The 26,752-nt window shown below is 46.7% G+C and overlaps 1 protein-coding gene across 1 annotated transcript in view; it reads right to left on the bottom strand.

Moving 5' to 3' along the window:
- The window catches only part of EFCAB6 (EF-hand calcium binding domain 6), a gene marked incomplete at its 3' end in the record, with an annotated part of 193,435 nt that overhangs the window by 134,977 nt on the left and 31,706 nt on the right, over positions 1–26,752 (bottom strand). The window contains exons 5-7 of the mRNA XM_081310868.1: positions 22,246–22,382; positions 18,586–18,698; positions 11,155–11,279 (exon numbers count right to left, since the gene is read on the bottom strand). Of these exons, the coding sequence (XP_081166994.1) occupies positions 11,155–11,279; positions 18,586–18,698; positions 22,246–22,382 (375 nt within the window). The remainder of the gene's footprint in view (positions 1–11,154; positions 11,280–18,585; positions 18,699–22,245; positions 22,383–26,752) is intronic.

Below are 26,752 nucleotides of genomic sequence, written 5' to 3' on the forward strand. Positions count from 1 at the left end.
TGCCTGCCTGGCCCTGAACTGCCCAACACAAACAGCTCTCTGACAGGTACGTGGCCCCCAGAGCGCATGGGAAGTAGAAAGGGAGGGTGAGTGAGGTACAGCCTAGAGACTAGAGACTAGAGACCAGGAATTGTGAGGTCAGTAGGCGAGATCAGGAGGTAAGACCAGGTGTCCATGTCACACGAGCAGCCCCAAAGGAGATCCTCGGGGTGCAGTCCCCCATGGGGAAGGGCAAGTGCTATCCTACCCCACCTCCAAGAGCTCCGCCCCAAGACCGACCCTCCCACCTGATAACCCTCCCCATCCTGAGGGTGCAGATACCAGCCAACCAGACAGCCCACCTACTGGACCAGAGGGAAGCGCGAAAGACACTGACCCCCAACAAAAACAACCCTCTATCTTCCTTGGAGATTCCCCCCTCTCTTCTCCCACCCTCACACCCCAACATTTGTGAAACCAGGCACTTTCCATGGATTAGGCTGCTGAGGACTGGGACGTCTGAATAGTATATCACAGTGGTGTGTATATTCGTTTATCTCCTATTTTTATACTTTCTATTTTTCCTAATTTTTATGTTTGTTTGTTATACTCTGTTGTCTTCCCACTTACTTGTCTCCCCAAATCACTTTCTCTCTTTTCTCCTGCTACTAACCAACTTCTTTAGATTCCTCTTTCATCTTCCTAAGATCTAGTAACTCTGTATCCTCACCTCCTCCCCCTCAACATCTCATCCTACCCCTCCCCCCTGGCTCTTTGTCCACCATCAGAAACTGTGACCCTCTTGCAGACCTGCTGTTCAGGTTGTAGGTAATAACTGAACTCACCATTTCTGTATATTGTGAGAAACCGTAAATGTCTTAATAGCAGCTCTTTGGTTTAAGGCTGTATATTGTTTCTATTGGGATCTGTTCACATTGTTCTCTCCCTTAAAGAAGAGGTATTGGAACCCTGCAGGGACACTGTAAGCCTATAGGGTAAAAACTGGAACACCTCCGATCCCAGAGCTAGGAGGAAGACACAGGAAAGAACAAGGGAAGAAAAGTGCCTCCAACAAACCAAGATGCCACATTATTGGAATCCCTGGCCAGCACCGCAGAAGGACAGACAGAGAAGGAGTCCAGATGAACATGATTAAAATGCTCTGTAAATTAAAGGATGTAAGAGAGCAAATACAGGCAGCAAAAGATCATTTCGATAAAGAGCTACATAAGCAAATACAGGAAGCAAAAGATTACTTCAATAAGGAGACAGAGCTTCTGAAAAAAAAAAGAAATCCTTGAAATGAAAGAAACAATAAACCAAATTAAAAACTCAATAGAAAGCACCACCAACAGATTAGATCACATGGAAGATAGGACCTCAGACAATGAAGGCAAAATGTATAATCTTGAAAAGAATCTTGACCACACAGTGAAAATGGTAAGAAACCAATGATCAGAACATTTCAAGAATTATGGGATAACACAGAAAGACCAGATTTAAGAATTACCGGGATAGAGGAAGGCACAGAGTTTCTAACCAAAGGAGTGAATAATATTCATTGAAATAATGTCAGAAAATTTTCCAAACATGAAGCATGAATTGGAGAATCAATTACAAGAGGCTTACAGGACACCAAATATACAAAATCACAATAGATCCACACCAAGGCACCTTATAATGAAAATGCCTAATGCACAGAATAAGGAGAGAATTTTAAAAGCCACCGGAGAAAGGAATCAGGTTAGTTATAGGGGGAAGCTAATTAGACTATCTGCAGATTTTTCAATCCAGACCCTGAAAGCTAGAAGATCCTGGAACAACATATACCAAGCTCTGAAAGAAAACGGACGCTTACCAAGAATCTTATATCCAGCAAAATTAAACTTTAGATTTGATGACGAAAAAAAACCTTTCCATGATAAACAGAAGTTTAAAGAATTTAATACTAGGAAGCCTGTACTCAGAACATCCTTGGCAAAATATTCCATGAGGAGGAAATAAAAAAACAACAATGAAAATCAGCAAAGGGAGGTATTACACTAAAGGAAGAACTAGTCAAAGGAGAAACCAACTCAAGTTAAATACCAAAAATAAACAAAAATGACCAGGAATGTAATCATGTCTCAATAAGAACCCTGAATGTTACTAGCCTAAACTCATCAATCAAAAGACATAGACTGACAAATTGGATTAAAGAAAAAAAATGACCCAATAATATGCTGCCTTCAATAGACTCATCCCATGGGAAAAGATATCCACAGACTGAAGGTGAAAGGTTGGGAAAAAACATGCCACTCACATGACTGCGGAAACAAGCAGGGGTTTCCATCCTCATATCAAATAAAGTACGCTTCAAGCCAAAGTTAATCAAAAGGGATAAAGAAGGACACTACACACTGCTCAAGGGAACCATCATCAACAAGACATAACAATTACAGGGCACTGAGGTTGTGGCTCAGCTGTAGAGCGCTTGCCTTGCACGTGTGAGACCCTGGGTTCGATTCACAGCACCACATAAAAATAAATAAACAAATAAAGATATTGTGTCCATGTATAACTAAAAACATATTTTTTAAAAAAGACATAACAATTACAAATATATATGCCCCAAATAATGGAGCATCTACGTCCATCAGAAAGTTCAAGAGTCAAATACATCACAACACAATAATTCTGGCTGACTTTAACACACCTCTTTCACCACTGGATAGATCTTCCAAATAAAAGCTAAATAAAGAAACTATAGATCTCAAAAACTTAGACTTAACAAACATATAGAATATTTCATCCTTCAACAAGTAAATACACTTTCTTCTCAGCAGAACATGGATCCTTCTCTAAAATAGATCATATATCATGCCACAAAAGCAACTCTTAGCAAATACAAAAAAAATAGAGATACTACCTGCATTCTATCAGATCATAATGGAATGAGATTAGAAATCAATGATAAAATAAAAAATAGAAGCTACTCCAATACCTGGAGACTAAATAATATGCTATTGAATGAACAATGGGTTACAAAAGACATCAAAAAGGAGATCAAAAATTCTTAGAGGTAAATAAGAACACAGATATAACATATTGAAACCTCTGGGACACTATGAAGCAGTTCTAAGACTGATAAGAAAATTCATTGCATAGAGTCCATCCCTTAAAAGAAGAAAAAGTCAAAAATAAAGGACCTAACATTACATCTCAAAGCCCTAGAAAAAGAAGAACAAATCAACTCCCAAAGCAGTAGAAGACAGGAAATAATTAAAATCAGAGCTGAAATCAATTAAATTGAAACAAGAAACAATTGAAAAAATTGACAAAGCAAAAAGTTGGTTCTTTGAAAAAATAAATAGAATTGATAAGCTCTTAGCCATACTAATGAAGAGAAGGAGAGAGAAAACTCAAATTCCTAACATCTGTGATGAACAGGGAAATATCATGACATACACTATAGAAATACAGAAGATAATTAGAAATTATTTTGAAAATTTGTACTCCAATAAAATAGAAAATACTGAAGGCATCGACAAATTTCTAGAGCCATATGATTTGCCCAAACAGAATCAGGATGATATACACAAGTCAAACAGATCAATTTCAAACAGTGAAATAGAAGACACCATCAGAAGCTACCAACCAAGAAAAGCCCAGAACCAGTTGAGTACACAGCTGAATTCTATAAGACCTTCAAAGAAGAACGAATACCAATACTCCTCAAATTATTCCATGAAATAGAAAAATAGGGAGCACTTCCAAACTCATTCTATGAGGCCAACATCACCCTGATTTCAAAGCCAGACAAAGACACATCAAGGAAAGAAAACTTCAGACCAATATCTAATGAACATAGATGCAAAACTTCTCAATAAAATTCTGGTAAATCAAATACAAAAAGATATCAAAAAGATAGTGCACCATGATCAAGTGGGGTCCATCCAGGGATGCAAGGTTGGTTCAACATACAGAAATCAATAAATGTCATTCATCACATCAATAGACTTAAAGATAAGAATCATATGATCACCTCAATAGATTCAGAGAATGCATTCGACAAAATACAGCACCCCTTCAGTTCAAAGCACTAGAAAAACTAGGGATAACAGGAACACATCTCAACACTGTAAAAGCTATTCATGCTAAGCTCCAGGCCAACATCATTCTAAATGGAGAAAAATTGGAACATTCCCTCTAAAAACTGGAACAAGGCAGGGATGCCCTCTTTCACCACTTCTACTTATTGTAGTTCTTGAAACACTGGCCAGAGCAATTACACAGGTAAAAGAAATTAAAGGGATACAGATAGGAAAAGAAGAACTCAAACTATTACTATTTGCTGACAATATGATTCTATACCTAGAAGATCCAAAAAATTCTACCAGAAAACTTCTAGAACTAATAAATGAATTCAGCAAAGTAGCAGGATATAAAATCAAAATCCATAAGTCAAAGGCATTTCTGTACATCAATGACAAATCCTCTGAAAGAGAAACTAGGAAAACCACCCCATTTATAATACCACAGAAAAATAAAATACTTGGAAATCAACAAAAGAGGCGAAAGACCTCTACAATAAAAAAACCACAGAATGCTAAAGAAAGAAATTAAAAAGACCTTAGAAGATGGAAAAATCTCCCTTGTTCTTGGATAGGCAGAATTAATATTGTCAAATGGCCATAATTCCAAAAGCATTATACAGATTTAATGCAATTCCAATAAAAATTCCAATGACATTCCTCATAGAAATAGAAAAAGCAATCATGAAATTCATCTGGAAAAATAAGAGACCCAGAATAGCCAAAGAAATCCTTAGCAGAAGAGTGAAGCAGGTGGCATCACAATACTAGACCTTAAACTATACTACAGAGCAGTAGTAACAAAAATGGCATGGTATTGGCACCAAAATAGACTAGTAGACCAATGGTACAGAATAGAGGACACAGAGACTAACCCATATAAATACAGTTATCTCATATCAGACAAAGGCACCAAAAACATTTGCAGGTAAAAGGATGGAGTTGGGGAATATTATGCTAAGAAATATTAGAAAAGATAGCCTCTTCAACAAATGGTGCTGGGAAAACTGAAAATCCATATGCAGCAAAATGAAATTAAGTTCCTATCTCTCACGATGCACAAAACTCAATTCAAAGTGTATCAAGGACCTAGGAATTAAACCAGAGACCTTGCACCTAATAGAAGAAAAAGTAGGCCCAAATCTCCATCATGTCGGATTAGGCCCTGACCTCCTTAACAAGACTCCTATAACACAAGAAATAAAATCAAGAATCAATGGGGCTGGGGTGGTGGCTCAGTGGTTGAGCGCTTGCCTCGAATGTGTGAGGCCCTGGGTTTGATTCTCAGCACCACATATAAATAAAAAATAAAAGTCCATCAACAACTAAAGTGAGTAAAATAAATAAACTTTAAAAAAGAATCAATAAATAGTATAGATTCAAACTAAAAAGCTTCTTTTCAGCAAAAGAAACAATCAGTGACATGAATAGAGAGTCAACAGAATGGGAGCAAATTTTTACACAGGCACATCAGATAGAGCACTCATCTCTAGGGTATATAAAGAACTCAAAAATCTTAACACCAAAAATACAAATAACTCAGTCAATAAATGGGCCAAGGAACTGAACAGACACTCCTCAGAAGAGGATATACAGTCAGCCCACAAATATATGAAAAATATTCATCATCTCTAGCAATTAGAGAAATTCAAATCAAAACCACTCTAAGATTTCATCTCACTCCAGTCAGAATGGCAGCTGTTAAGAATACAAACAACAATAAGTGTTGGCGAGGATGTGGGGAAAAGGCACACTCATACATTGCTGGTGGGACTGCAAATGGGTGCAGCCAATATGGAAAGCAGTATGGAGATTCCTTGGAAAACTGGGAATGGAACCACCATTTGACCTAGCTATACCACTCCTCAGTTTATACCCAAAGGACTTAAAAACAGCCTACTACAGGGACACAGCCACATCCATGTTTATAGCAGCACAATTTACAATAGCTAAACTGTGGAACCAACCTAGATGCCCTTCAGTAGATGAATGGATAAAGAAACTGTGGTATATATACACAGTGGAATATTACTCAGCATTAAAAGAGAATAAAATCATGGCATTTGCGGGTAAAAGGATGGAGTTGGGGAATATTATGCTAAGTGAAGTAAGCCAATCCCCAAAATCCAAATTTGAACGTTTTCTCTGATATGTGGATGGTGATGCATAATGGGGATAGCGGGGAGCATGGGAGGAATGGAGGGACTCTAGAGAGGGCAAAGGGGAGAGAGGGGAAGGGAGGGGTCATTGGGGTGAGGAAGATGGTGGAATGAGATGGACACCATTACCCTAAGTACATGTGTGAAGACATTAATGGTGTGACTCTACTTTGTGTGCAACCAGAGACATGAAAAATTGTGCTCTACATGTGTACTATGAATTGAAATGCATTCTGCTGTCATGTATAACAAATTAGAATAAACAAATAAACTTTTTTTTTAAAAAAAAAACGTGACTTTCTTCAACAGCTGCGGGATGGGGACCTGTGTGCAGGAGATTTCACCCACTGGAGGAGCAAGGGGCAGAGTCGGAATATGTCCTTTCTATGCACAGGAATACAAAGGAGCTTTCAAAATATTTAGAGACCTCAGTTTCTCGGAATGGACCCAAGCTTCTTGGACAGTTGCATATGATTAACTCGAAAAGCACCTAACCTTGCCCCTTTCTCCTTCTGGTGGTCAGCTGCATGTGATGCTCCCTGGGGGAGGGTTCCCCAAGAGGAGGAGGCAGGTGGCGCAGGGCTGTGCATTTGCTGCTCTGAGCTCCATTTTAATGTCCTAGTGACTTTGGCCTCCAGCGAGGTCTTCTTCAGGAATATGCTCCTGACCAAGAGCTTTGAGAAGAGCAGGGAGGGAAACTGAAAGAGTATTTTGGTGACACATGTAACTCTAGGGATTTTCATTGTGACTGTGTGTTGATGAGCCTTGGTTTAAGAAAAATCTGAGCAATCAGCCGAGTATAAAAAGGAAATAAATATACAGGAAGTCTCACCATCCAAAGCTTTGTACAGAGTGTTCCAAAAGCTCCCAATAAGATCATGATCATGTCTATAATTTTACAAAAAAGGAACCACACTACACTTTCAGATTGACAGATGCTTTCTTCATTTAGCACCATCACTTGAAAATATTCCTGTCAGCAGCAGCACTTGTCTACATTATTCTTTCGGATGCTTCGGGGCACCCCAGCATATTGATGGACAGGCAAATGGTACAACCGTCGTCCATCTTCATGCATTTAGCTTTATGTTTCCCTGATTCCCAATCTAAATGAGATCCCCGTCATTATTTTCTCTCTCAACACTTGTCTTCTGCCATAACATTAAAAAGTTATATTGATGACGGTGTGTGCATTTCATGTCCCTGTCCCTGGTGTGGATCACAGGGCTCTATGGAAGCAGAGCTATGACTGCTCTGTTCATTAGCAATGACCCAGAACAGAGCACAGTTTGGTATGTGGTGAGCACTCAAAAACAGGTATTTTTTAAAAGCAGATATATTTTTATCAATAATGTCTAAATAAATGTTGCCAAATATAAAAAGCTGTACAGGGGCTGGGGATGTGGCTCAAGCGGTAACGTGCTTGCCTGGCATGCGCGGGGAGCTGGGTTCAATCCTCAGCACCACATAAAAATAAAATAAAGATGTTGTGTCCACTGAAAACTGAAAAATAAATATTAAAAAATTCTCTCTCTCTCTCTCTCTCTCTCTCTCTCTCTCTTAAAAAAAAAAAAAGCTGTAAACAGGAAAGTTACACCTGAGGTGGCATCTGCACCAGGCCAGTGAAAGTGTGACCGTTCACCCCCATTAAGTGTCAGAGGCACGTGTGACAAGGGGAGGGCACGTGCATCTAAATGGACAGGGGAGAAACACACCTGCCAATCAAAGAAAGGCCATGCGCTCCGCTCCACAGTCCAGCCAGCTCCGCGCCTGCGTGCAGAGTGCCCAGAGAAACTCGGCACCTACGCACAGAAGCCACGTGTGCAGTCACCTACAGTGGCCCTGTCCAAACACCCACCACAGGAGGACACACAACTCATGTGCTTTTGGATAACGGAAAACCGTGCAGCAAAGAGATGATAATACAGCTGCATCCAGAGGAGGAATGTCACCCCCAGGATGAAGAGAAACAGCTTTGCAACTCTGTAATGATTCGAGAGGGAGAAGGAAAGAAAGTCGGATAGACAGAGACAAGCCACATCAGGCCAAAGACAAAGAATCCAGTCTGTCAGGAAACAGAACAACAACATCACCTGTAAACGCTGCATGCCATAAAAAATGGACTAAATAAAAAATATGAATTCATTAAAAGGAAATCTTGAAAATTATAAAACAATGAAAGAATGAGAAAGGATATTTCAAAGCTAAGAAGATGAAGATAACATCTTTATAGGACTAATAAAATTATAAACAGCAAGAATAAGACATCAGGAAGGAAATTAATGTTGAAGATATGGCTCAAAAGAATCTCAACCACGGGGCTGGGGCTGGGGCTCAGGGGCAGAGCGCTTGCCTCGCACGTGTGAGGCCCTGGGTTCGATCCTCAACACCATATAAAAATAAATTAATCAATTAATTAAAATAAAGGTTTGAAAATAAATAAGAATCCCAACAACAGCAGAGAAACAGGACAGAAGGGTCAGAGCAGCTTGAGAAGGTGACAGCTTCCAAGACAAAGATGATCCAATACAAGGAGAACCGGTCAAGCCCCAGGGGAAGCCAGGTGGGTGGACGGGGGTGGGGGTGGTTCCCAGAACAGGACTCTTGCCTGATGGAAGGAAGAGTGAATCTGCCACCAAAGGCCACAGTGTATCCCAGAAAACCACCTCCAAATCCTCCATGCTAGGACATGGCTTAGTTTGGCTTTCTAAATTTCAACGATGGTGGGAAAATGCTTTAAGCATCCAGGTAGGAAAAGGAAATCAGCTACATTCGGAAAGAAATCAGGTGGACCCCAGGCTCCTCGCAGCAACAGGAGGCTAGAGACAGCAGATAAAACATTCAGGACTTTATGAAGGAAACAAAGTGGGATGCAGAATTGGACCCAGCCGAGTTGTTGTTCAAGGATAAAAGCGAAAGGCACACAGCCTCAAATGTGGGAAAAACAAAGGGAGTAAAGCCCCCTGAGCCTCTCCTAGGAAATGGCTCGACTATGAGAGGCAGCAACCCACACAATCAGCCAAGATGGAGATCCGGGAGGGCCACACGTGTGGTGAGCCCAGAACTGGAGGGGCGCAGAAACTCAGGCCAGCAGAAACACAGGCCCGTGGCAGGGTTGTGGAATGTGGCTATCATAAACTCTGGGCATCCTGGGGCAGGGTGGAGCCGGGGAAGGCTGGGGGCCAGTCGCTGAGCTCCCTGGCGACAGCCAGCCCGGATGCCCATGCCGGCCCTGGGGACAGGCTTCAGAGGCAGACTCCTCTGGCTCACCCTTTGAGGAACTACTCTGTCTCTGTCTCTGTCTCGTGGGAAAGAACTCATCCAAAGTCCAGACATGTCCTGGGCTCCACCCGAGGACAGCCTGGCAGGGTTAAGAGCAGGACCCCGAGCTCCAGTTGGCTCCCAAGGGCTCTAGACTCATGGCAAGTCATCTCACCGCCTCCTGCCTCTGCTTCCTCTCCTTAAGGTGGAGATGACAGCGGGGCCTGACCCACAGACCGTAGGAGGGCTGAATACTCAGGCCCCGAGAATACTCAGGCCTGGGCAGCCTGGGAGAGGCTGGTCACTACCGCAGTGGTATGCCTGCTTTTCTTCTGAGGAGCCAAGGACATTTAAAATAAATATGCTTTGTTTTTTAAAAGGCGCATGATCCTCTTATACGATCATTTCCATCTGTGTGTCTGCTCACCCAGTGCCCACTGATGCAGTGCCCTTCTCTACATGAACAGGAAGTTCTAGAACAACGTTCACTGAAGGCTGCCTTCAGTGTTTCAGAATTGCACACATTTCTTGCAATGGGCATGCGTTCTATAACGGTCATGTTTTTATGAAAACAATAAAGCTGTTAACAAGAGCAACCTGGGAAGACATGTCTTAGCAAATTACCAACGGACACTCAGGTGTCGCTTCTCTAAAACCCTTAGTGACACTGGCTTTGTTAGTTTTTTCTTCATTGAAATTTTTCTATTGAAAATTTCGTATTGACAATTTGGGAGTTTATGTATGTTAGGATCAGTGATATTATATTTGTCACTTATGTTACATGGATTTTGCCACATTTACCTTATGTCTACACAAAGTTTTGCTGTATAAATTTTTCGTTTTCATATAGTCAAACTTTGCCTTTTTCTTTATGGGCTTTTGGGCATTACTTCATGCTTAAAAGATGTTTTAAATTTCAAATTAAAAATGTTTTCACCCAGGCTTGGAGTATAGTGCAACGTTACAGCATTTCCCTAATGTGGTATGATCTCCAGCATAATAAAAATTTTAAAAAACTAAATTTTATTTTACCCACATTTATCATTTTATATTTAAATGGCTCATGCTTATAAAATTTATTGTTGGGAAAGAGTAAGTATCTCAATCACAGTTTTTTAATGATCCAACCCCTGCCCCCACTATCTTGTTGAAATGCCGAATATCATCTGAGAAGTTTCTGTACATAGACGGACCTAGTATCCAGCTCATCTTTTAAATCCATCTGAATGTTCATTGCTGCACCCACACCATACTGTCTTAATTATTAAGCCTTTATAAAACATTCTGTATGTGGCAAGACAAGTTCTCTATTATAATTATTCAAAAGAAATAAGTATCCAGGCATTAATAGCAAATCTCCCAATCCCAATCAGGAAGAATCTCTGCATTTATTCAAATTTTCTTCTGCTACTCAATCAACCTGTGTCTGGGAGTGTTACATAGTTCTTACTAGAATCGGTGAGAGTGACACAGAGAATGTACTTTAAAATCGACTTCTTATCACCACCACTGTGGTCAGTACACAGGAATTACCAGGGGACAGCGGAGGTCTCCTGTTGCAGGAGATAGAGGTAGGATCAGAACCAACCTGGGAAAGAATGTCTAGCACTGACAGTTTTCTGGGTCATCTTCCTGCTCTGTTCTTCCTTCAAGCACTTCTGTGGCCTTAGGAGAACACTCACCTCTCTGCAAAACGTCCTTTCAATGTCATCCAAGGAGCAGTTGTCCCAGATGCTGTCAGAAGCCATGAAGCTGGGCAAGTGCTCCCTCCTGGAGAGTTTAGCTTGTTGATTCTCACGAGTGATCTCTGATAGGAAAGAACAAATGAAAAGCTTTAGTTTATTCACATTGTCAAAAGTACATTTAAACATTATTTCCTTTTAATCATCGCCTGTTTGATAAGAGTAAGACTTGAATAAACAAAGAAAATGATGAGCCATCTAATAAACTGTATTGAAATAGCTGGATGAACTGTTTAGAAAAAAAAAAGTCAGTCTTCCACAGGCTACTCTAGAACCAGTTCTAGACAGAGTGAAATGTACACTAAGCAGAGTAATAAAACCATAAATGTAGTAGAAGAAAATTATGATGACAATCACATAATATATAACCTTTGTGTGAAGACTTTCCAAAGAAATCATTAAACCAGAAATCATTTAAATAATGGATAGGTCTGACAATATAAATATTTAATTTTTGTTTGGTTAAAAATTCACACAAATAACAGTGAAAAAGTTGAGTGGGGAAAAGCTATTGTTAATATACATGAGAAATATAGGTCAATTTTCATAAAATATGAGTTTCTTTTATGAATCAATAAGATAAATATAAATATTCAATAGATTATCTGTCTCTAACTCACTTCAAAAGAATTAGAAAAAAAATCCAGTAACTGTATGAGAAGTGCCCAAACTTTTAAAATTTTTAAAATCTAATTAAACCAGTTGGTATTTTTTCCTGCTTTTCAAATAGGCAAGGATGAAGGGCTGATAAGGACCAGTTCTGCTGAGTGCGCCGACCATCCTCAAACCCTTCCCCACACCCTCGACAAGTGGGGTATCGGCACAGGTGACCAACCTTACATGGGCCAGGTCACCCTGCACTACTTATAAGGGGGAAAAAACGGAAACAGTCCAGATGCCCAGCAAAGGGGGCAAGTTGTGTGAAGTCGTGGCTCCCGGAGCCTGGAGCCTGTGTAAGGGCACACGGACGCCGACCCCCAGGACACAGGGCTAATTTGTGACCGCAGAGCTTCTCTGTGCTGCCTACTGTGTCACGATGGGAAAAAAAGACAATGAATTTAATTTTCCACCCACACATCTATGGAGGTATCAGGAAACAAAAACCCAGGGCACGAATGCCGGAAGGAGCGCATAGGTGGGGCTCAGGAGGTAGGATTTCAGGGGATTGTTATCTTGTGGTTTTGTATTTTCTGACTCTTGTCAAACAAGCGTGTGTTACTTTTATGATAAAAAAAAAGAATAAAACAAATCTAAAATATAGCCATTTTCTTCCTCAGAGTCGACTGCAAAGAATCACAAATGGTTTCCCAGATTTATTTCCTAAAATGTCTGCATTCAGCCCACTCCATCCAGCTGCCGCTAGGACTGCCAGTCACTGGGAGTCTATCTCCAGCTCCAAAAAAAGCCAAAAACAAAGAAAGCAAGCCTCCCGCAGCGGGGCCCTCTGGGTGACCTCATGGGCTCAGGGCTGCTCTTGGAAGCCGGCTGTGGACTAGAGGCAGTGGGCAGAGTCCTCAGAATGGGGGGTCCCAGCCCCCAAGCTGCAGCACCCCTGGCCCAGTTCACCCGGCTGCCTGGCCCTTCATCCTGTTGTCACTCCACTTGTGATTCACAGGGATGGGGACACACACACACACACACACACACATACACGGACAGATGGACGGACGGACAGACGGACAGGCAGCCTGTCATCTGGGAACTTGCACTGGCTGGCAGGACCCAGGGCATCCTTGGTTATGCCAGGTCCCATTCCCCAGTGCAGCCTCGTCCTTCCTGCCACCCTCTGGTTTTCCGACACTCTTGAAGGATTTTTTTCCAGTGCTGGGGATGGAAGCAGGACCTTCCATGCGCCAGGCCAGAGCCCGACCACCTTGCGGAAGGATCCCTGTCGGTTTGAACAGTATAAAGAAGTCTTTAGTGGCTGAGCTCTGTTCTAGGTGTGGTGAAGGAAAGCCGCCCGAGTCACCTCCTCATGTGCCCAGACAGATATAGTGGTGGCCTGGCAAGGACCAAGCATCCCCAAGACAGAAATAAGCAGAGATAGTAGAAAACACCGTTCCACGTTCAGAAAAGTCGAAGGTAAGGCATGCTGCCACCAGAGACCACCCCACAGAGCTGAGGACAGCACCGAATCCCTGCACAGCGCCTGGCAGATGGACCTTACATGACATTTCCTCCCCAAATGAATGTACAGTAGCAAATTTCATCCTGTGGCTTACAGTTCACGGCAGGACTTCGTATTAGAGCCAGGAATCACACACCGAAAACTTTAATATGTTGATTTCTATTTGTCAATTGTATCTCAATAAAGCTGCAAATAAATCATTGTAGAAATGCAGACTAAACTAAAAGGAATGAAGAGAATAAAACAGAAATAGAAAGTGAAATAGAGACTGTCAAGTAAAGAAAAAGAAAGGAGGAAGGAGGGAGGAGGGAGGAGGAGGATGGAGGGAGGAGAGATGGAGGAGGAGGAAGAAGGGAGGAGGAGGAAGAAGGGAGGAAGGAGGAGAAAGCAGGGAGGAAGGAGGGAGGAGGAGGAAGGAGGAGGAAGGAGGGAGGAGGAGGAAGGAGGAGGAAGGAGGGAGGAAGGAGGAGGGAGGAGGGAGGAGGAGGAAGGAGGGAGGAGGAGGAAGGAGGGAGGAAGGAGGAGGAAGGAGGGAGGAGGAGGAAGGAGGGAGGAAGGAAGAAGGAGGGAGGAAGGAGGAGGAAGGAGGAAGAAGGAGGAAGGAAGAGGAGAAAGAGGGAGGAAGGAGCGGGAAGACAGAGTGGAGACCCATGCACTAGGAATCATGCAGAAGACGGTCAGACAACGGGTGGAACAAATACTAAAATTTACAGTTAAAACATCTTTCCTGAAATACGAGAGACCCAAGTCCACACATTGAAACTGTACACAACGCACTCAGGAGATCAATCAGTCTGCGGGTATCATGGCATATTCTAGAATAAATTTTTAGGGTTTAAAAATCTCTTAACATCCAGGCAAAAAAAATCAAGTTACAAATAGGGACATAAAATCAGACTGTCACCAAGCTTTTCTTCAGCCAAACGTTATGCCACCAGGCAATGGGAGAAAAAAGACATTTAAGACGCTTAGGAAAAACTGGAGTCAAGGATTCTACATCCGGAAAAGCTGATTTTTCAAGAGTTAAGGCCACAAACTTAGGAACAAGTAAGAAATCAGAGAATATTGTTTCCATGAGCATTTCCCAAGGAACCTACCAGAAAACAAGGAATACACAAACCGGGAAGGGAAACGACCAGCCCAGGAAGGCAGAGCGCTGAGCTAATGTGCTGGGTGAAGGCCCCTTCCCTGGACAGTGCAATCCTGTGACACGGTCAGCAGGACAGCAAGACCTGCTCCTGAGCCACTTGAGCAGAAAGAACCGGAAGGTGAGTCACCCGGGAAGGGCTCCAGGGCAGCCCAGGGGCCTGTCTGTTCCTCGGCTCTGCCCAGCGCGAGCTAGTAAGGGGGGAATTCAAACAGCCCACCCATGTGCAGGTAAAGTGCTTCCACACGCCACAGCACAGAGGCCTGCAGACCCCAGGAGGGGCACAGCGTGGGGCTGAGGACTCTGAAGAGACAGGACCCTGGCGGACGCTGAGCCGCTGGTCACAATGCTCCCTTCCTGCTTCTTGCCGGGAGAAGGCCTGGTCCAGACAGAGCCTCAGTGGGGAGCTGAAGTGTGATGTGCCCACACCCCAGACTCCTGCTTCTTTAAGTTAGAACATCCACCAAAATGGCCTGCCTCTGAAGGTCTGGATTCTACCTATAAATGTTGTAGAAGTAGCCAGTGGGAAAACCAGTGTGGAAAGGGTATTTTCAGGTGATCCCTGCCCAGGCTGTAGAAGAAGACTAATGAGAACAGGTGCAGGCCAGGACTACGCCGGGGACAGGGCAGCAGGAGAAACTCGAGCTAGAGCCGTGGGAACAGGAACCTGCAGGAGAATGACTGGATACACAGCTTACATTGGGTCAAATCGAACATGCCATTCTGCTCTGCATCATCATTTTATGTATCATTAATAAAGAAAGCCTGCTGCCAATTAGTGACGAAATGTAGGAAAAGAGCAAGAGAGATTTCCGTAGTGAAACTGAGACTATATTATAGAACTGACCCTCTTATGACACCTCAGGAAATTAGCGTCTCAGAACAGTAAAAATCAGCAAAAACAAACAAACAAACAAAAAAACCTACACTTTAGGCAGCCAGAAAGTTGTGCTCCCAATTACAGGGGGCAGGGGTCAGCTCATATCAACCAACTCTCCCAGCAGGTAACAATGAGAAACTCTGGGTAAAATATGAACAAAACCACCAGGAGGCCCTGGGGACAGCCACCAGTTGGAGCCCACTCTGGGAAGAGGGGTCAGGGCAGCAAGGGTGTGTGGTTTGGCTGCGAGGGCCGCCCTGGCTGGAAACAGGCCGAGGGCCTAGAGCTGCCTGTGAGCCCCAAGGCCTCCGGATCAGCAATCAGAAAGCAGCTCGGGCGGGCGGAGGGAAGTGCCAAAGAAGAGAGCCCAGGAGGCCTCCGACGCCCGTGGACACACTGTCGCTGCCACCTCTGCCGGTGGATGGGCAGGCAGCGCTGAGCTGCCCGGCTAAGGAGGGGACAACACATGGCAGGCATCACCCCCAGGAGGACCTCAGGGCTGCAGCCAGCCAGGGTGGCCGGCGGTCAGGCAGAACTTGGTCCCCACGGAGCACCATGTGCAGAGAGCACACGGCCTCTGCAAGGCGATCAACAGACCAAACCTGAGCCGACACAAATGTTGGAATTAGCAGACAAAAAGTTTAGGTCATTCTAATGTTCTTAGAATTTTAAAGTAATGGTGTCTGAGAATCTCTGCTCCTGATGAACGCAGAGGAAGACCTCGGGGAGCCAGGGTGCCACAGCCGCACACTGCGAGTGGCTGCGTAGGACACAGCACAGCACAGCAGCACAGCCAGGGGCAGGAGGGCCGCACTGGGAGGTGCTGGGAAAGTCCTGCGCCTCACAGAAGCCTCCATTATCTGAGGGCGGACGCGGGTTGACAGAAGGTGCATATCGTGAACCCTAAAGGATGCTTGATGATGAAGGAAAGGCGTCAATAGAAGAAGTAATGCAGAATAGGAAATGCTCGGTTCACCCAAACTTTTTGAAATTAACCCAAACTCTTTAGGAAAAAAGGCAGGGGCTGGATTAGAGAGAGAAGTGGCATAACACAGAGAAGGAGAGAGCCCACCTTGGAAGAAATGTAAGTAAAGATAAAAATACAAGCCAGGCACGGTGGCGCACGACTGTCATCCCAGCGGCTCAGGAGGCTGAGGCAGGAGGATCCTGAGTTCAAAGCCAGCCTCAGCAACTCAGCGAGGCGCTACTCAAAATAAAAAAAAATACAAGGGCCAGGGATGTGGCTCAGTGGTAGAGCACCCTTGGGTTAAATCTCTAGTATCCCCCCCACCCCACACCCCAAAAAAGAAAGATACAGAACTTCTTACTGAGATCCGAATTTGGTGAGATAGAGTTCAATGGCGAGACAGAAACACAACATGAGGAGAGGGGCCCGGCAGCGGGCCTGAGGAAGACCCAGAGCCGCCAGTGCACCAGGAACAACAGGAACAGAACAGACACGGGCGGAGCCACAGTAGAGATGAAGACTGAAGTGATCCAGTGGCTACCGAGGAGGAGGAGTGGAGAGATGTGGGCAGCAGGACAGCCTGTGCCCAGAAGGTCACAGTCCAAAAAATAAAGACTCATCCAAAGACATATTGCTTTAAAAAAAAAAAAACTCAAAATGAAGGAAAGACTCATCCAAAGACATATTGCTTGAAAAATCAAAATGAAGAGAGAATCAACTTTACAAACTAAAAGCGCCCTGTGTTCTAGAAGGCCACACCAAGGGCAGGCGCTGAGACCTCCCTGGCCATACTGCTGAGGTTCAGGGTTGAAAGCTGTTTGGGCAGCTGGCAGAGAAAGCCCATCACCAGCCAGGGGACACACAGGCCTCTCTTCAGCCACTCAGCCCCAGCAGGCCACAGACCAAAGTCCCTGACATTCTGAAAGGGAAAAGTGTAACCTGGGGGTATTGGGTGTGCATGTGTGTGTGTGTGGGTGTGCGCTCACACCCACACACACACACGCATGCTGAGGCACTGGGGTGGAATCAGGCCTCACAGGTGTTAGGCAAGTGCTCAACCCCTGAGCCACACCCCAGCCCTTTCTATTTTAACTTGACGCAGGGTCTCACTAAGTGAGACTAAGAGGCTAGCCTTGGATTGGGATCCTCCTGCCTCAGCCTCCCAAGGAGCTGGGATTTCAGCACGTGCCACATGTGAATACTGTGTTTGTCATTTCCTTGTGTTTTGTTGCGATTTCTAACTCTCCTGATCCACTAAGGTGAGAGATAAATTCTTATATAAAATAGCATCTACCTGACCCCGTTTTCACAAATGGAGCACTTTTTCCTGTCTCCTATCTACTGCACTCTTGGGAGGGCATTCTGGGCAGCAGATGGGTTTGGTGGCTAATTTCAATCTTTCACTAATCTGCATTAGTTCCGGCCTCACAGGGCCATGGGGCTATGAAGAGACCATGCTTGGTGAATGCCTGGCATGTGGCTGCACACGGTCGAGCCCTGGAGGCCTGTGGTCAGCATGCCTGGTGAGCTGGGTTAGCACACCAGGCTGACACGACCCACCGGTGAGACAGATCTTAGGGTCGCAGGAGGCGCTCAGGGAATATCTGCTGAAAAGAATTCAGTTGAAGCCAGACAGAGTGACCAATAAGCCTGTCACAGGTGATAAGCCCCTGAGGCAAGAAATCAGTGAAAAGAAACCAGATTAAGTCCAGGAAAATGACCAGCGGCCAGGAAGGGACAATATCTGATTCATATCCTCACAGAGCCACCTGACGGTTAGGGCACTTCAGCAAGTGGGCTGGGATGCAGGCTCTCAGAGGGCAGACGAGGTCACACATTTACCTGGCTTCACTGTAAATTACTCTGCCCTTTTGTATTGAGATTTTTCAAATTAAAGGAATATGTGTTCATAATAGAAAAAAAAACTTGAAAACACAAAAGCCGCAGAAAGAAGAGCTAATACCGCTCAGAGGCAAACCACTTAAAGACCATCTGTGAGCTGGAGATGTTCCCAACCCTGTGCGGATGCACGCACAAGCCCACGTCATCCCAACTCCTAGCTGCACCTTCCTCTATAGTGAGGCACTCAGCTAATTCCCATAAACACAGCTCCGCGGCTATCTTTATAGATTATGCATTTTCCATATTTGAAAATATTTCCTCAGAAGAGATCACCAGAAAGTATTTAGTTATAACTATCATGCTTAAGCACACTGAAACCTCTTGCTATGTACTGAAAAAATCCTTACCTTGATTTCCCATAAAATATCTAAGGTTCAGGTCATTATTTATGCCAAGGTTCTTCAAAAAAACATTGTAATCCACTGCAGTATCTTTGTCAATGTCGTAGTGTTTTGAAAACCTGAAATACAAATGTTCTTTAGAAATCAGACATTCTGATACAACACATCTGAAATGAAGAAAGTGGTTCCTAAGGGTTCCTCTACAGGGGTGGGCAGTAATTTTAATGTCTGTTTCTCGCTACAGCCAGAATTTAGAAGTCAACCCTGGAAGCGTTACTGTCAGATTCCAAACATGCAGCTCCTCTGAAGACCACACTCGCAGCCTGGGCCTGGACACACAGTTTCCTGTGGGACAGCATCTAGGACTGGCAGGAGGGTGTGGGGCCTTGCCCCACCCCTGGACTGCAGGCCCAGGGACCTGGGCAGTGAGCCGCTGGCACGACATTTCCATGACCAGGGAACCCAGAGCAGGAAGGGGTGCCAAGGAGCGGATCACTTCAACAGAGAGAAACCGAGGGCCAAGGTGGCACGTGGTCTCAAAACAGGGAGCAGTGCTGGGGCAGGGGGGCAAGCTTTTTTTGAAATTTCTGCAGTGTTTCCACGTGGCAAGAGAATTTTAAAACACGTAAACCACGGTCCACCCCTGAAATGCAGAGAGAAATGGGATGTGTGGATTTTTCAAAATGGATTTTCTATTATTCAAATCTGATGAATGTTTTTCTAAATAATTTCTGGGTTATTACATTTCTAAAAAATTGACAGTTTTAAAATGTTTGATTATATTATCTCCATGTGTTAGTTTCCATAATTATCTAATTTCATGCTGCTTTCTAAAAATTTAGTAATCATTACTTAAAATATGTGTTATTTTTCTGTTTTCCAGATTGAATAGAGCGCGGTGTTCCCTTCCGTGCCTGCTCGCCACCTTGCTGAGCCTGCCTCTTGTGCTAATCAGACACCTATCTCGAGAGATGGCGACTGCCAGGTGTCACCACAGAAACCCCCTCAACAGCCCCTTTCCTCCTCAGCCTCCATCTTGCAAACACAGGCTGTGAGCTGGAGCACCGGAAGGAGGGTCCGTGGCCCCCTCTGAGTCCTGCCCTGGGTGAGGAGCTCCCGCCAGCCCGCCAGGCTGTGGAAGCGCAGCGCTGCTGGAACAGCCTTTGCTCCAGGAGCAACCTGACCTGGGCATCCGCGCATCTGCTCAGTCACAGGACACAGAACCCCGTGGGAACGTGTCCTGCAGGCCAGCCCTGGCCATGGAAGCCTCAGCCCTGCTCAAGAAGCGGCATCCGCACAGCTTTTCACAAGAAAGCACGGAAGATGGAACCACTCCTGAGACGCATGCACGGGGGCCACTGGCCAGGACCTGAGCTCTGGGCTCAGCAGGCAAGCCGCCTCGTGGAGTGGCCAGATGGAGGAGGAGGAAGGCCCCGGTGAGCCACAGCCTCTCCAGCATGGGCCCCTGGGTGCAGAGCCTTAGGCTTAGCACAAGGTCTCCAGAGCAGCTGACCTTTAGGATTGCTCCTCTCTGCTCACAAACCTCTTTGCGGAGATTCAAATACTCTGGCCTGGAGGGCAGTGAAGGGCAGGATGGGGTAGGGTGGGGAAGGAAACCCAAGTCTGATGGGTTTTGAGATAGTCCTGGGTAGGTGTAAAGCTGGGTGGTTGGTCCATCTCTGGCCTCTTGTTTTACACGAGCTGGACAGTATTCTGCAGCTAAAAGGAGCCATCCATTAGGGGCATTGGATGTTTACAATCATGACATGGTCCCCACGAAGGAAGCACCCCCTGTGAGCAGGCAGATCCCAGCACTCCATGCACCCTGCAAAGCCCCCTTGGTCCCCACCCTGGCAGACGAGCTTCTTGGCACCCAATCGTAAAAGAAAATTGAGTTCCAGGGGCCCAGGAGTGTCCTGGGGTCCTTGAACTAGGGAACAGAAAGCACAGGCTGACCCCATGTGGGTCAGACGTCAAAGCCTGGCCATCCCCAGCACGCGAGCACCCAACCTGCATCTTCAAAAGGAAGCAGCTAGATAAAAGGATTCAAGAATGCCTTGTTTCTTGCTCCAAAATTAAAAAGACAAAGTTAATACGGAAGCAGCGTCTTGAGGAAGAAGTGCATTGTCGAGCTTCAATAAGGCGAGCATTAAAGCAATTGAAGAACGGCTCCTTTTAGTCTCCGAGCTCTTGGTCTATTGTGTGAAGTTTCTCAAGCCTTATCATGAAAACAGCATTGTTTTTGAGGCTTAAAAAAATCTCAAATAAAAATTTGTAGAGTTCTTTATTATTCAATACTTAAGAGATGGGGAAACAGACAGTAACATTTTTTATAGATTTACTAGGTTGGAGACTGCGGTGCCAAACACAAGGTTTATTGTCAAATAAAACACTGCTTTGTTTTTTGATTGCCTGTTTTAGAAGAGTGCTGTTCTGTTCTATAATTGCATGCACAAAATTATTTAATTTGTTTTGTTTGGATCTTATTCTGGGCACTTTCCCAGCCGGAAAGGATGTAAAAATTAAAACATCTATTATGTCTTTTATAATATGAGGTGGGTTATAAAGAGGAAAAAAGAAGAAAAAGCCTTCACAGGAGTGGGAAAGACCCGTTTTTCTAAAGCCTCCTCGCTGTTCGCCCTGCAGTGTCTGTGCCCAGGGCAATGCCCCTTCCGCTGCCTTGCCCTGGGGGCGGATTGCTCCACTTCCAGCTTGGACCCTGTCTTTGTGAGACTTCCTGAGGCTGCTCTGGAGTGACAGCAGCCAGCTTTAATGACAGCTTGTGTCACAGTCCCCACTGAAATAATATGCTCCCTCCTGTTGCAAACTGCCTGGAGGGCCGGTCGCCTGGGCCTGGGTAGCAGGGAGCCCACACACCTAGGCTTCACTCCTCTAGGAATACACTGATGGTAAAGCGGGCACTGTGAGGTCTCCAACAGCAACTGGTGATAAAATAGGACGGACAAAATGGCACACTGTGATGGAAGTTATTTCAAATGTAGGAATTATTTCTGGAATTTTCCATTCAACATTTTTGGACTGTGGTAGCTAAAACCACCGGAAGGGCAGCACCCAGGAAAGGCAGGAGGAGGGTGCCTTCCCAGCGTGGCTCTCACAGATAAGCCAGGCCAGGCCGCCCTCCACCAGCACAGAAGCCCTTTGGCTTCCTCTAAAGGACCTGGAGTCTACCGGAGGTCCAAACGCACTCCCACGGGCGCTGCACAAGTCCGGAGCAGGTGGTGTGGCTTTGACACGGTGCTATGCCCACTCCCTGCCACGACCCACCCCAGCCACCGTCCTGCAAGGACGATGACGTTTCTGCCATGACATCCAGAGGGAAAGCCATCAGGAGCAGCTGCTGCTTCTCCTCCTGACTTGGGGCTTGGAGTGAAACCTAACTGTTCAGAGCAGAGTGAGGACGGAGGGCATGGCGCCCCAGAGGGCAGGGAGGCGGCTGGGGAAGGAGCGGCCTGTCCCCCTGTTCCAACCTGCAGGCCCTGCCCCAGGGTGCTCAGGACGGAGAACCAGCAGGTGTTGATCTGGGAAATTTGCAGGGAGCTTCAGGACCCAGTAGAAACACCCAGAGAGGAGGTGGGCGGGGCCCAGCCACAGTCAGCTGTGCGGCTGCCGCAGTTCCCAGCACCTCCACCTGCCCGGCAGCCTCACCTTTTGTATTCCTCATCCGTCATCTTCAAGCAGAAGGTCTCCAGAAGCCGCTTCAGCTCCTGTGGCTGAACCAGCCCTGTCTTGTTAACATCAATGAGCTTAAAGGCTTTGGTAATGGTTTTCATATTCCAAAAAACCTATATAGGAAAAGTGATTGGAGAAAAGTCAAAAGAGCCAGTGTTAAAAACCAAAATGGTGGGGCTGGGGATGTGGCTCAAGCGGTAGCGCGCTCGCCTGGTATGCGTGCGACCTGGGTTCGATCCTCAGCACCACATACCAACAAAGATGTTGTGTCCGCCGAGAACTAAAAAATAAATATTAAAAATTCTCTCTCTCTCCCTCCTCTCTTTAAAAAAAAAAAACAAAATGGTAATAAAAAAGTGAACGTTTTTTAATACTTCTTGTAAAATAAAATGCTTTCAAAGATTCACAGTGGTAGGCATTGGAAAATGACATGTCTATGGAAAAAAGACATTTTGCATTTATTGAATGTTTTCAAGGCAATTTTCTCAGTAAATGGTCTTAGTTAAAAAAATTTTTTCTGATGTAAAGCAGTAAGTCTCATACACAATTCAGTCTCTTTTAAGGCAGTAGGAAAAATCTTTTTTGTTAATTGATTCTTCTAAACTATGTTCTGGCATAGATGGACTTGTAGGATTTTTAATTTTTCACAGCCATATGCAAACTATTTTTACTAGGACCTAGAAAATATAACTGTATAGTTCAACCCCTCTGAAATTTTTAAAGATATTACAGAAAAGTTTTATGGAGCCCTTCCCCAAATCTGGCAAATGATATGCACTGGGCACGTGACCGTGCATCTGGCCTAAGGGGCTGCAGAAAGGAGCGGCCTCTATTCAGAGGGCAGCCTCCACCCGGATACACCAGAGCCAACTCCAGCTCTCGGGCCACCCTGCCAGCCCACGTGAGGCAGGCACCACTTCCTGTTTTTCACACTTTACCTGTTTGCTTATTCATTTTTGGCAGTGCTGGGGTCCAAACCAGGGCCTTGCTCATGCTAGGTAGCGCTCTTCCACTGAGCCACACCCCCTGCTTTCCTGCCCATTTGTAAAGAGGGAAACTGAGGTTCAGGGAGGCTCCACGAAGAGCCAACCCCGTGGCTGGGCAGCATGACGCTGCTGCAAACTCAAGTTTCCCTTTTACCCCACTATGCTGCCAGGGAGAGGAGACATGGAAACACAGTGTTATGCCACTGCCTGCCACAACCCACCCCAGCCACCATCCTGGAAGGACGATGCCGTTCCTGCCATGACCTCCAGAGGGAGAGCCTGCACACCTGACCACGCCCTTGTTCTAGTCCCTAGAGACCTCGGTCCCCTTGTGCCTAGGCAGTGTTAACCGTGAACGGTCGCTTTGTACCCTCCACACACTTTAGGGGGCAGTGGGAAGGAGAGCCAACAGCAAAAGCCAGCAAGGGCTGCTGGCCTTCAGAGGAGAGAGCTTCCAGCCGGCCGGGAGCCCTCCTGTAGGGGGGCCAGGGGCAGTCCACACCTGCACCTGCGGACCTGCAGGCGGGGCGGGGGTGGATGTGGGGTGCTCTTAGGGCCGGGGCACAGTGAGGAGCGAGGGGTAAGGCCGATCCCGGATTCCACCTCCCCTTGCTGGATCCCACCTGGCCCTCAGGGAGGAGTGCGGGGAGTGGCTTCAGGGTGACAGCTTTGCTCCCTTCTCACCCACACCCCGCTTCCTCCCCAGACCTCCTCTGAATGTTCCCTTGCTGCCTCTCTCACCACCTGCCAGCAAGAAAGCCCCTGCCGCTCCTCCCTTGGGAAAGCCCCACCTCAAGCACGAGGGACCATGAGCTGGTGGGGACAGTGGCCTCCTCCTGGAAGCCTGTACCTGCACCCTGACCGCGCCTCTCCTTGCTCCAGTCCTGGAGACCTCGGGTCCCCTTGTGCCTAGGTAGTGTTAGCGCTGCACCGTCACTCTGTCCCCCCATACACTCTAGGCATTCACAAGGGTGAACCCCGACAGCCGCCTCTCAGCCCCTCAGCTCCCCGCCTGGCACCTTCATTCTGCAAGATGGCTCCTGGGCTTGGCTACCACCCTCTCCTCTCCAGCTTGCTTCAAGTACCCAAAGCCCACCAACGGGGCCCCACCAGGCCCTGCCCCTGCTACTCTGCCTCCCCCCACCCCACCCCCAGCCTCACTTCCCCCAGAACCTGTATTAGCACTGTCCCGGCATGCTTGCCCCTCCCCCACCCTCCCACTCTCAGACCCCAACCCTGAGTAAACACAGTTCCCCAGCTTTCCAAGCCCCATCCAGATGGCTGATGTGGCTGGAGGGAAAACACGTCACCAAGCACTTCCCTGACCCTAGATGCAGACCACTGGCCCTGCCTGGACAGAGTGCTGGGTGACCATCCTCCACCACCACTGTTATGGGCCAGGCTATATGGGCAATGAGCAAATAGACTCCATTTTACCTGAGACTCCATATCATGTTAGAAATGCTTCTCCCGTGGGAAAGCCCACCTCTGTGCCCATTAATAGTCACCTAGCAGAGCTCACTTGGCAACACAAACAGCAATTCCTATTCCATGGAAAATTGTTCTCTTTGGTTTCTATTTTTCTGGGACAATGTACCTTGCAGAGACTGATTGTCTAGACGTTAGTAACCATTCTCATTCTCTAACGTGTACTGAACTAGGGTCATTTTGACCCCCTTCCCTTCTGCTTGCTTGCTGCTGTGCCAACCTGGAGAGTCCTGTGGGAAATACCAATGTACCCATGGCATTGTCTCACTAACTGCCCAACCCAGCTTCCATACCTGCTTGCTTACAGCTATGTAACCCCGATGTAGGTTATGCGTTTAAATATCCTAAAATGCTCAAGCTCAGGGCTGTTCCTTGCAGAAACAGTTATGGATCCTGTGGGGAGCAGTCGCTGGCTGGCTGGCTAAATAAAGACTCTTCAATTTGCACAAAACTGGGACTCAGTGTGTTTTCTGAGCGCCTGCCCCACAACACCACAGTCCACACACCAGCTACACAGCTGTTCCTGGGCAGGCCCACCCCTGAGCCACCCCACACCTTCCTCACTGTGGCCTTAACCCCCCACTTTCTCATCCTGCCTCTTCCTCTTCACTGACTGGCCTGTTTCTTGCTTTATGGAGAAAACAGTGGGCAGGACACTCGTCTGTCTGCATTGTCCGTCTAACCCTTCCAACGTTGGCTCCAGAAGAGCAGAGTTTGCTCCCTGGTTGGTGCCCGAGTAGAGTCGACACTGTGGCACTCAGGAAATGATTGCTGCAATGAGTGGGTGAACGCCCTCTTCCCACCTGCTGCAGGAAAAGCTGCAGGCTGAGGAAGCGCCCAGACCAGGGTCTGCCCACCACGACTGCCCCCTGCATGAAATCATGATGACCATCAGTGTGATAATGACAATACTGCCATCACTGAGTGACTGTCCATCATACACAAAGCCCATCTGAATTCCCCACACACCTCTCTGTCCTTCCCACAACCCGAGCACCTCGGCTGGCCCAGCCTGGATATCAACCTGGCCCTGCCAAAGGCAGACAGGGGAAAGGCCCCAGCTGGACAGGGCCCACCCCTGCTTGTTCCCCTCCACCCAGCTGCTTGGACTAACAGGCGGCTTCAGCCACAGGGAGCACTTGCTCCCACCACCAAAGAAAAATCTCAGCACCCTGTCCACTGCCAAATCCGCTCTGCGTCTTGTGGGAGACGGAGGAGGACAGGAGACGGATACTTATTTAAAACCCCAAAGCAGCCCGTATGGATCTCCAGCGCCGAGAGCCGAACAGCGGCAGACCTGGCGCGGCGCCCATGCCCACCAGAGGTCCGTCTCCAAGTGCCTTATCATTTGTCAGACTGCAGTTTGGCACGACGGGAAGAAAGGGGCTGCAGATGGCGAGGCTCACCCCAGGCAAGAGAGTGAGGGCCGTGGAGTGTAGGACAGGTCCATGCCGGGGCGGCCAGGAAGGGTGACCCTGCCCCGCCCATCCCTGGGCTCCAGCCACAGCCACGCTCAACTCCTGGGAACTCACAGGCTCGGGGCTCTCCCCACCTGGCCTCCCTCCTGCCTCCTCACTCTGCTCCGACTCTCCCTCCGGCTCCAGGCCCGCTCCACCCCACCGGCACTTCTGATCTTCTCCCTGCACAGCGTCCTACTGCCACACCAGGTCTCCGTCACAGGCCACCTGCTCACAGGGGCCAAGCACTCCTTCACCCCTTTGGGGCCAGGTGCTGCATTTTTCTTCCTGCACTAACCCGCACCTGGACCTTTCACACGTTTCTCAGCTATTGAGACAGGACCTTGGGCCTGTCCGCTGCTCTCCCTCAGGCCTAGAGCTGCCTAGAGAGAGGGACTTCTGGGGGCTGGACATCCTCTACCTGCTGCCTGGACCGCCCTTCCCTGGTGCTGCCACTGGCCACCCTGGGGCAGGACTTGGTATCTTCTCTCCTGGCTTCCCTAATTACCTTCCCTGCTTGACCTTGACATCTTGGTTTATTGGGTCCTGACC

This window comes from Spermophilus citellus, assembly GCF_964194105.1.
Source record: "Spermophilus citellus genome assembly, chromosome: 10".
Taxonomy (NCBI): domain Eukaryota; kingdom Metazoa; phylum Chordata; class Mammalia; order Rodentia; family Sciuridae; genus Spermophilus; species Spermophilus citellus.